At 40.1% G+C, this 12,156-nt stretch overlaps 1 protein-coding gene across 5 annotated transcripts in view; it reads right to left on the reverse strand.

Annotated features, from left to right (window-relative positions):
- The window catches only part of LOC132389679 (tandem C2 domains nuclear protein), a 104,651-nt gene that overhangs the window by 50,299 nt on the left and 42,196 nt on the right, over nucleotides 1–12,156 (reverse strand). For 4 of the 5 annotated variants that reach the window (XM_059962233.1, XM_059962257.1, XM_059962242.1 and 1 more), the window contains exons 3-5: nucleotides 8,785–8,919; nucleotides 6,707–6,895; nucleotides 6,000–6,170 (exon numbers count right to left, since the gene is read on the reverse strand). In XM_059962233.1, coding sequence (XP_059818216.1) covers nucleotides 6,000–6,170; nucleotides 6,707–6,895; nucleotides 8,785–8,919 — 495 coding nt within the window. The remainder of the gene's footprint in view (nucleotides 1–5,999; nucleotides 6,171–6,706; nucleotides 6,896–8,784; nucleotides 8,920–12,156) is intronic. The other variant, XM_059962260.1, reaches the window with a different exon arrangement.

The raw sequence follows: 12,156 nt of genomic DNA on the forward strand, positions 1-12,156 counted from the left end.
GGGAAAGGCAGGAGAATGGGGTTGAGAGGGATGATGAACCAACTATTATGGAATGGCAGACCAGACTCACTGGAAGAAATGGCCTAATTCATCTCCTATGCGTTATGCTCTTACTAAAGATCAGAACACAAATTGTCACACCCCATAATCAAGTCACTATTATACAACTGATATTCAATTCTTGAGCGAAAAGCAGATGATTTGTAAAGCTGACACTATTCACGAACCAACTTTGGAAGTATGATGTATGAGCCAGTTAAAATTATTATAATTAATTTTTTTTTACAACACACGCAAAGTGCTGGAGGAACTCAGCAAGTCAGGCCCCGTCTATGGAGAGAAATAAACAGTTGACATTTCAGGCAGAGACCCTTCATCAGCTCTGAATTTCTGGCATCCGCAGAATCTCTCCTGTTTTTTTTATTATTAGCCACATATGCCACTATTGGCATTTGCGAAAAGGGTTTAATTACTGACCACAAAGACCATTAGGTGCTAAGCAAATTAAACTCTTCCACCCATCAGAATCTTCCCTGACATTGCAAACGTCACTATATATTCTGGTGTTTTATAACAAAGGAGCTGGCAGTCAGCTACCTTGGTGATAGATAGTGTTGTGGTTACAACTAGCAAGGTGTGGTGCAGGGTGGAGGCGAAATGGATTTTTAAAAAATCAAAATGACAGATTGCTTTTGGAAAAGTAGCAATAGTTCAGTTACTCTTCTTTTGTACAGCAAAACAATAATTCAGAATCCAGCTCTCAGAAATCCTAATGGCATGACACTTAATTCACTCTTAAATCCAGCATTTGAGCTGATGGACCCAAATACAACTGGGTGAATGATAGTCATGAGTGCAGCAAGGTCTGGGGTTCAGCATGTGGGCCAATGAATTGCTGGAGATGGGTTCTGGTACACTAGGGGTTAAGACTGAGAGAAAGACAAGGGGACCACACCCCTGCCCTCATCCATCAATCGATCAGAAGTGGAGAGACTGAGCAATTTCAAGTTCCTGTGTATCAATATCTGAGGATCCAATCTAGACCCAACATATCGACACAGCTACAAAGAAGGCACAAAAGCAGCTATATTTCATTAGGAGTTTGAGGAGATTTGGTGCGTCACCAAAGACACTCGCAAATTTCTACAGGTCTATCGTGGAGAGCATTCTAACCGAACGCATCATCGTCTGGTATGGTGAGTGGTGGCACCACACAGGACTGATACAAGCTGCAGAAAGTTGTAAACTCAGTTAGCTCCATCATGGAGTCTGATCATCTACTCTCCCCAGCACAGAGGACATCTGCAAAAAACGATGCCTCAAAAAGGCAGCATCCTTCATTAAGGACCCCCATCACCCAGGATATGCCCTCTTCTCACTGCTACCATCAGGAGGAACAGGTACAGGATCGTCAAGGCACACACTCAATGATTCATGAACAGCTTCTTCTCCTCTGCCATCCAATTTCTGAATGGACATTGAACCCATGAACGTTACCCCACTACGTCTTTTTCCTCTTTTTACACTACCTATTTAATTTATATAGTTCCTACCATAATTTACAGTTTTTATTATGTATTGCAATGTACTGCTGCACATAAAAACCAATTGCATGACATATGCCAGTGACATTAAACCTGATTCTGATACTAAGTTTGCGAGCAGAACCAGGATCCAGAGTGAATGTGTATTTCCTCCTCCCATTAAGCTAACAGTTTGCTGGAAAATTTATTATACCACTGTATAATGAAACAAGAGTGGAATTAAAGTGTGTTTTGTGATTTCTCCGATCCAATAGTTCAGAAAATCTACTAGACCTGCACTACCAAAGTACTGAAGGTGTCAGATTATTATAGGCAAATCAAAAGCGAAATAATTAATTAGCTGCTTGCTCATACTGGTTGAAGCATTAAATATTGGTCAGGACATTCTTCATTTCATATTCTCTATACTTATTGCTCATTTATTTATTATTATTATTATTATCTCTATTTTTGTATTTGCTCAGTTTGTTGTCTTTTGCACACTGTTTGAATGCCCAAGTTGGTGTGGTCTTTCGTTGACTCTGTTACTGTTATTATTCTATGGATTTATTGATTAGGCCCCCAAGAAAATGAATCTCACGGTTGTTTACGCTGATATATGATGTACTTTGATGATAAATTTATTCTGAAAATGCTACAGAGTTATTATAAACACTTGAAAGGTAAAATGTTCATTCAAGGTCTCATCAGGAATAAAGACGACACCTTGGATAATGCGCTACTTCAATTTAAATTAAGTGCGTCAAGATTTCATGCTTCCAGTTTTCCTTACTTCAGATTATAGATTGGGTTTTGAAGCTACTCAGTCTGAATCAGACAAACTGTATCGTCACCTATTTAAAGGATTTGTTACTACTGTGCAAATTGTTTATTGCAATTAAGGCATCATACCTGACATTGGTTTGTGTTTTGTGTTGTTTGGGGTAGCTACACATTTTGATCAATGGAATATCACCCAAGGCAAACTTGTTGAATACTAACTTTGGTATGTAACATCCAACAATGCTACATTTTTCTTCAGGGCTATGTTGAGTGAAGCAGGTCTTTAATGCACAAAGTAAATAGAATCTCTTATATTTATAGTCTATCTGAGGAAATTTTTAATATTGCAACCTGTGTTACTGTTGCAAGCCAGCACTAGCACTTAGAGGAACTCCATAACTTTCTTCACAAATGTCCCAAAGACCATTGCTGACTTTAGCACCTTCTACTATGACGTGAAATCTGTCCACCAAGCCAAAAATCAAGAGGACATACAATAGCACCACTAACATGAACAAGGACAGATGAGTAAGTGGACCTTCGTATTTGACTTCATTCAATTCAACATTCAAAGTACAAAGTACATAAATGTTACCACTGAGATTCATTTTCTTTCAGGTATTTACAGGAAAAATAAAATACAATAGAATCTATGAAAAAGCACTCACAAAGACTGATGAACAACCAATGTACAAAAGACAAATTGTACACTTAAAATAGAAATGAGTACACGAGTTGTAAAATGTTGTTGAAAGTGAATCTGCAATTAGCTATTCTATTATTTCTTTTTAATGTTACTTTTATAATTTGAAACCTCTTGAGAACTTCTAAATATCAGAGATGGGGGCAATTAACTGCAGTGACAGCTTACGTAGTGGGCAAATCATGGTAGAACACACTTCTAGAAAGACCATGATCTGGATCATGCCGGTGATCGGGGAGCTGTCCATCCAGCAGTAGACTGAATCAGAATCAGCATCAACTTTACTGCCATTGACACACGTGGCAAAATTTGTTGTTTTGTGGCAGCGCTACAGTGCAGGCCAATAAAAACGACAAATTAAAATTTTAAAAGTCTATAAAAAGCTGCAAAAGAGGAATCATGAAGTAGTGATGATGGACCATCCAGAAATCTGCTGACAGATGGGAAGAAGCTAAAACACTTGAGTACAGGTCTTCAGGCTCCTGTACCTCCTCCCTGAAGGCAGTAATGAGAAGAGGGCATATCTTGGGTGGGGAGGGTCTTTAATGATGACGCTGCCTTCTTGAGGCACCACCTCATGAAGATGTCCTCGATGATGGGAAGGGTGGTGACTGTGATAGAGCTGGCTGAGTCTATAACCCCTTGCAGCCTCTGTTGATCCTGTACATTGGAGCCTCCATACGGGCAGTGATGCAACCAGTCAGAATACTCTCCATGGTACATCTGTACAAATTTGCTTGTCTTTGAATACATATAAAATCTCAGTCTCCTGATGAAGTAGAGATGCTGGCATTCTTTCTTTGTGTTTGTGTCAATGTGACAGGCCCAGGAACCACTCTCGTGTCTCTAAAGTTCTGGTTTAAGAACTAGCTTTAAATTCTACAATATCCAGATTTGCATTTGGTTGTCCTGATTATTAGTCCACAGGTCAGAATGAATCTGAAAGCATTGGTGAGGCCTCACTTGAAGTACTGTGAGCAGGTTTAGGTGCCTTATCTAAGAAAGGATGTGCTGACATTGGAGAGGGTTCAAAAAAAGCTCTCGAAGATTATTCCAGGATTGAATGGCTTGTCATATGAAGAGTGTTTGATAGCTCAGGGCCTGTATTCACTAGAATTCTGAAGAATCATAGTGACAGCCTCATTGAAAACTATCAAATGTTGAAAGGCCTCAATAGAGTGGATGCGGAGAGGATGTTTCCTGGGGTGGGGGAGTCAACGGCCAGAGGACACCGCCTCAGAATAGAGGGGCATCTTTTCAGAATGGAGATGAGGAATATCTTCAGACAGCGAATGATGAAGCTGTGGAATTCATTGCAGCAGGTGGCTATGGAGGCCAAGTCATTGGGTATACTTAAGGCAGAGATTGCTAGATTTTTAACTGGTCAGGGTACGAAGGAATACAGGTACAAGGCAGGAAATTGGGGTTGAGAGGGGAAAACGGATCACCTGTGATGAAATGGCGGAGCAAACTTGATGGGACAAATGATCTAATTCTGCTCCTATAGCTTCTGGTCTTAAATGAATTCTGAAACTTCAGCACAACAAATGTCCGCATTTAGCACAATGGTTTTTAAAACTGGGTGTGCTTGACTAACAATTGTAGTATATAACCAGCTCATTCTCTGCATATGTGAGAATGACATTTAAGAAGATACAACGATGCTTAGCAAGAAGTATCCACAAAGTCTCTGTAATAAAGCTGCTCATTTGTCTCTGGGAGTGGTCATGCAGTAAACAAACCTCCCTCTATTCCTGTGAGCTTAGTTAATAAAGCACAGTGCTCCTTCAGCTTAATGGCTAGCCTCCAGTACCTTGGAAATTGATACTGACATATGGTACTATAAGGGCTCCTTAATGAAATAACAAGATCTAGAAATCCTGACTGAAGTAACAAGTGAATATGCACCAGAAAATAGCAGACAGAGAGCATAAAGGTGCAAATAAATCCACCAGCAGTCGGTTTCCAAGCAATGAACCTGACTCAAGAACGGCCAGATGCAAGAAGGGATTATGCCCGATAGTAAGCCAGGCTACACCAGATAGACCAGAACTGACACATGTTAAGGTGCAGTATACAGGCTACAGGAGCACAGAATAGTAACATACAATTAAAAAATTGGGAATATGGATTGGGAAGTCTTTTCTACAAGCAGTACAAATTAAGATACCAGAAGTTCACACAGTGGTTGAGATGAGCTGTGCAGTGAGAGAAACAGATTCAGGTTCAGAGCATCAGCTGAACATAAATGGACCTAATAAAAAGGTCAGCCATTGCATACATCCACAGCAAGATGACGGCAAAAAGCCCACCACTCACACTTCATTTCTACTTGGGAGCAATTTTTAAATTCCTCCTGAAGCAAACCAACAAATCTGAAGCGATGTGGTAGAAAGCAACACGACTGGTGCCCACTGTGAATCCAACAAATCCAGAGAAATATAATGAGGTTTTCATCATATATGAGCAGGCAATGTCACATCCATTCTCGGAATTATTGAAGAGCAGAAGATGGGAATTGTACAGAGAGCCAAATAACTACCACAGAGTACCAAAGGCCTGTCCAAGACATCAGACCATCATCAGAAGTGGCCAAATACTCAGGTGACTTGACAAGCATGAAACTTCAGATGATGCAAGAGCAGAGTGTATCCCATCTGGGAGTAGTGGCTCAGATCCAGGAGGATAGTCCATCAACTCGAACTGTTTAGAGAATTCAACTACAGTGTGCAATTGGACAGTTATTTGAGATTTGACTTTTTTTGATTTTAAGATCATCACAGGATATAACTTGCAACTTATGTACCTGATCCTGACATTCCCCTCAGAACCTCTTCCTTTACATTTCTTTTTAATCTTACCTTTTTAATCAATTTCTTCTATCTAGTCTTCAAGCATTTCTCTCCATGACACATCCTTATTACTGTTCTGAACCACATCACCCTCTGTACTCATTTCCAAAGTAACGATCAATTAAACCTATTGCTCACCTGATCCATTAGGGCTTACGGCTTTTCCCTTGGGTAGTACATGTCTAGCAGATCCGGGGATGATGGGAGGGATCATATAATTGGGGTTGTACACATCATCGATATCTGGCATATTTTGAAGAGAATTGGACAGCTCCAATTTTCTTTCATTGTACTGAGCTCTTGAGAGAACTGGCAATCAAAATAAATAAGTGTGAGAAAACTGTTTCTGTTCCGTCTTTATCCATTAATCATAATGATCCAACTGACAGATAAGTTTGGACCAGTCCGCCCCAAGAATGGACCCTTATCAAGCTGTTGTTTAAAATTTCCCATTCTTAGGTTTAAAACCCACTGCATCCACCTCTGTACCTTCATCTAATGCTACAATCATCTGCTGCACTCCTCCACAAACTCTAGTCTTCTACTTGATGTCTAGTCTTCCCTCTCACTCGGTCTTTCCAACCTCATCTTCAGCCCCCCAAGAGAGGATGGAGATGGACACACACACACGTTCCAGCCTATCCAGACTCTCCTCATAACTCAAGCCCTCCAGTTTCATTAACATCCTCATGAATCTCTTTGCTCCCTTCTAGTTTAATGACATTAAGTATTTATTAGACACTGTTTATGTCACTATTGTCATTATTTATGGAGATTAATCTTAAGAACGTTCAACAATTAATTTAAAATGTCAGTAGGTCTGAAGCCTGTGGTGTGGGCATTACCTGACAAAGCTTCCTCATTGTTCCAATGAGAGTTGGGCTGTATGTAGGTTGTTCTTAGGTTTGGAACCACAAAGGGAACTTCCTTGCCATTGGGAGGTAGTTTTGCGAGCAAAAAATCTTCAGTAAATCCGATCTTCTTGAACCCCATGTTGGTCTCCAACTTTGAAGATTGAGTTGCTGTTTCTGGAGCTGAGAATAATTACAAACAAAAAAAAATGCCACCGGTAATTATCACCAACATACTTAACTAAGTTAGAATTGCTGTGGTATTTATAATCAGTAAGTGAATTCTTGAAAAATAAGGTAAAAAGAGCTTAAAAGTGATTTCAGAATTCATGGAAATTTAGGAGCTACACTCATGACTAGAACTCCCAATACTGGGTGACAGGGGTTAGTCGTATAAGAATGCCCTGTCCTCTGGTGATTTCAGTTCTCAGATCTTATTTCATGACTAGTGTTAACAATTTCCTACCAATTACTAGTAGGGAGGAAGGCAACAGTTGACTAAGGGCAAAGACTATAGCTTCAGGTGACACACAGTGGAACAGAATGATGCACTTTTGGCAGGAGAACTGGTTCTGAGGAGGTCTGAAGGGGTTTTCTTGAATCCTGAAATGCTGAAAATGGGGGAGGAGCATTTGCGATGCTGAGATTAGAGTCATCAGAAGCTCAGAGAAACCTTGCAGAAGGATTGCATCATGTTAGAAACTCCCCACTCACTGCCACATCAGTAGAAGAGGCATCGGTTCCCACACCATCCTCTGTCACTCAAAACCCACAAATTCAGTGTGGAACGAAGTCATTCTCAATCCCAAGAGACTGCCTCAGAAGTGGACATTGCAATTGTTGCTGTTATTTTTCCATTTTATTCAATGTTATCACATAGTATTTACAACTATGTCAGTGGCAGTCAATGGTGAGTGGGGTGCCGCAGGGGTCAGTGCTGGGCCCGCAGCTGTTTACCATTTACATTGATGATTTGGAAGAGGGTACTGAGTGTAGCGTAGCAAAATTTACTGATGACACTAAACTTTGTGGAAAAGCAAATTGTACAGAGGATGTGGAGAGTCTGCAGAGGGATATAGATAGGTTAAGTGAGTGTGCCAAGGTCTGGCAGATGAAATACAAAGCAAGATCATCCACTATGGAAAGATTAATAGAAGAGCAGATTATTATTTAAATGGTGAAAGATTGCAGCATGCTGTTGTGCAGAGGGACTTGGGAGTGCTTGTGCATGAATCACCTTCATTGCAAGAGGGATTGAATTCAAGAGCAGGGAGGTCATGCTGCAACTATACAGGTGAGGCCACACCTGGAGTACCGTGTGCAGTTCTAGTCTCCAGAAGGACATACTGGCTTTGGAGGCAGTGCAGAGGAGGTTCACCAGGTTAATTCCAGGGATGAAAGGGTTAACCTATGAGGAGAGATTGAGTCGCCTGGGACTATACTCTCTGGAATTCAGAAGAATGAGAGGGGATCTTATAGAAACATACAAAATTTTGAAAGGGATAGACAAGATACAAGTAGGAAAGTTGTTTCCATTGGTAGGTGAGACTAGAACTAGGGGACAATGCCTCAAGATTCAGGGCAGAAGATTTAGGACAGAGATGAGGAGAAACTGTTTCTCCCGGAGACTGGTGAATCTGTGGAATTCTCTGCCCAGGGAAGCAGTTGAGGCTTCTTCACTAGATATATTTAAGATACAGTTAGATAGATTTTTACATAGTAGGGGAATTAAGGGTTATGGGGAAAAGGCAGGAAGGTAGAGCTGAGTTTACAGACAGATCAGACATGATCTTATTGAATGGCAGGGCAAGCTCAATGGGCCAGATGGCCTACTCCTGCTCCTATTCCTTATGTTCTTTTGTAAAACTGGAATATCATTGAGAGAAGAGCACGTTTTTTAAGCAAGCGCATACTGTCCATTACCATGTGTGTTGCTTGGATTTCCAACACCTGCAGATTTTCTCTTGTTTGTCCATTACCATGCATTATCATTATCTGCATTATCAGACCACAAACCCCAATTTGATCAAACAAGAAATATAATGACTCTGGGTAGCAACAAGAACACTTACTCTTTTCTTTGGTGGCACCTTTCTTTTTCTCTTTCATGGCTTCTTTGCAGCAATCCTTTAGAAACTCTGTGCTGATCCCCAGTACAACAACAAACAGCAAACCAATAAAAACAGGAACCAGCAACCAAGGTGTTTCTGAAAGAGATGGGAAAGGTGAGGGTTAATAGGATTTCCAGAAAAGCTGCAAAGGAAGAGGGTTCCAAGTACAATGACAGAGCTACAGGGGAAGAGCAGGAACTGAGTGAGCTAACTCCAGAATGAATGCATAATGAATGAATGCAGCAACCCGAGGCTTAAATAGCCTCCTGGACTGCATGATACTCAGTTCAGTATAGCATTGCTACTTTGAGGTGCTCTCTCACCCAGCTTACTGTAGGTCCATGTTGGCTACCAGCACATTTGAACTAGTGTGAGCAGGTCGGTTTTAGTTGATCTTTGTACTGGAAGCAACAAATGCAATTATATTTAATATAAATTAAAAACCAAATGTTGATCATCTTTTTTCAATATCGGTGTTTCCTTTATTTTGTATTGTACTCTTGGGTGTCGGGGTGGAGATACATCTCTACCAAAGGAGGTGCAACGTGCCCCTTCCCTCCACTAGCCGGCAGGTCACTCCTGAGCAAGGTGTAGCACCTGCTTAGCCCACTGATGATCAACATGTGAACCAGTGGTAGCAGGTGGTGAATGTTCGTATGAGCAGCTAGTGAGCTGGTTATGTGACCACTGACCCCAGGCAGACAATCTCTGAACAGCGTTGATAATGGAAGTGATCACCCAGCTTGTAAAGACATCATCCAGAAGAAGGCAATGGCAAACCATTAGTGTAAAAAGATTTACCCAAGAACAGTCAAGGTCATGGAAAGACCATGATCGCCCACATAACAAATGCTGTTGCACTCAACTTTTGAGTCATTTAGGGAATACATTCTTGTTTTTGCTAAATCTCTCAGTAAGAGCTGCTTACAGCTTTTAGTCTGGTGAAGTCAGATACCCGTGAATGTCATTGCTTTTCTGTAACAGCAGGGACAGCTGTTGTTGGGAAATGGGGAGGAAGCAGGACATTTAACGAATGTGCATCCAAGGTATCTTCAGCTCCTTTGTCACACATCTTGCCGATCCCTGGAAGTCACATGACCTTATTTCTCTTTCCGAACTCTGATGGAAAATTAAATAGAGATTCTCAACGATATATAGACTGAAGTGAAACAGCTACAGAGGTCAAGCCTGATCAACTTGGATCTCAAGTTGTGTAAAATTTATTGAAGAACAGCAAATCCTTCTATACTTTGTGTCAAATTTGCATCTGAACAACACACTGGAACACAAGACCATTAGGATCAGAATTAGGCCATTTGGCCTATCGAGTCTGCTATGCCATTTCATCATGGCTAATCCATTTCCCTCTCAGCCACAACCTCCTGCCTTCTCCTTGTATCACTCGAGTCTGGAGCGTGGAGGCTATTCAGTTATTTAAAGAGAAAGCCTGACCAACAGCACATGCAAGTACCACTCATAGCTAGTATCCACAGTGGGCTGAGGAATACTCAGCAAAGACTTCTTCAAAGATCAAATGGAAGAATTGTAATTAAATATTATGGTTTTGAATTCACAAAATTTGCCATGTAGACCTATTGGAATTCTTAGGCAGAATTAACATGGGTTTTGAAAGGACCACTGAGATTCAAAATTCTGTGAAGTAACAGAAGATTAGTTTATTAGATTACCAAGGGGATTAGCAGTGATAAAAGCACTGCTGATATTATGAGTTTTTTTTAAACTAGGGGATCCCAACTTTTTTATGGCATGGACAAATACCATTAAGCAAGAGAACCTTTTTTTTAAACTTAACAGCCATTGGTGCATTCTGGCTGTGTTGTCAAGCAGGGAGAAATGCATCAACTGTTTACCACAATGCAATAAATAATAAAAAATTACAGATTATTTGACTTTGTTGAAGGGAAGTTTGGAGAACAAAGTGGAAGTTGACAGCAATCTAATTTGCAGCATCTGCATGGCTTTGTCAGTGGTGAAGTGATGAATTTTCCACTGCCCATTAAGGTCCAGTGGTCATAGTAGATTGGATTTGGTTATTTCCTTAATTATCAGTGCCCATCAGATATAATTTCCCCAGCACCTAATAGCATTACATTGGCTGAGAGGCCAGTTGCATTAGATAATTCTCTATGCGAGTTCTATAAGGTGCCTCAAATAGAGCCATAAATACCTCTAATTTATGTCTATTAGAGGCATCTTATAGAACTCAGATTAAAGAACATACGATTAAGAATAATATAGATGTTGCAATTTCAGAAACAGCTTTTGAAATTCAAGGTTTATTATCAAAGAAGGTATAAATCATACAACCTTCAGATTTGTTTGCTTACAGGTAGCCACAAAGCAAGAAACCCAGAAGGACACGATTATAAAAAGAAAAAGAATAACAATAAAAATAGAAAACCAATACTCAATGCACTAGAGAAAAAAAAATTGTGCAAACAATTATAGAGGACAAAAGCATTCCAGACCAAAATTGATCCACAAATCAGAAACCCAGAGCAGCTCGGAGTAGGCAATAAAGTCATTTTAAAATTCATCATGTTTTGTACCAGTACATAAAACTAGTTCAGGCCCAGATAATTTGTTAAGTAGTAATCAAACTTAGCAAGCCATTACAAGCTTGAAAAGACTTCATACAAGAAAGCTTAACACTTTTAGGGCACTTTATATAGAATTTTAAATGCAAATTAAGTTCACACTAATTAACTACCCACAACTGAAAGAGGCCGTAAACTGTGCAGCTTATAGGAAAGGCCTGAGTAACTTGGGAAATGAGGTTCCTGTTTTATGCCACTAATAGTTTGACTGTTGTTAGAATAACAAAATCTGAGCCACACTGTGTGAGCCAATGTCTCATTTCCCATCACACAATGTTTTAAGGACAAACTTTCAAAATACCCATTAGCAGAATTAGAAGAAGAGATAGACATCATTCATCATCATGTGCCATGTCAGTATGATGTGGGCAATCATGGTCTCATGACCATGATTTTTCTTGGCAATTTTTTCTACAGAGTGCTTTGCCTTTGTCTTCAGGTTATTGAAATGTCAATCTCAGCCAGGTTCTATTGTGTTTCAAGTTCTAATGTGTCTGAAGGGAACTGCAGTGAAAATCAATATAAATTATATCGATCATATACTGGCTGATATTTTCAATATTGTGGAGCAATTTCGGTGTTGCAGGTACAAGGAGAGATCACAGATAGGGTTCAGCAATTTCCTGGGATGCAAGGGTACACTTGTATGTAGTCAATTCTGATATCGACTTCAACACATTCCACTACAGTACAAACCCTCCCCAACTTATGAATG

Source organism: Hypanus sabinus, chromosome 2 (genome assembly GCF_030144855.1).
Source record: "Hypanus sabinus isolate sHypSab1 chromosome 2, sHypSab1.hap1, whole genome shotgun sequence".
In the NCBI taxonomy this organism is placed as follows: domain Eukaryota; kingdom Metazoa; phylum Chordata; class Chondrichthyes; order Myliobatiformes; family Dasyatidae; genus Hypanus; species Hypanus sabinus.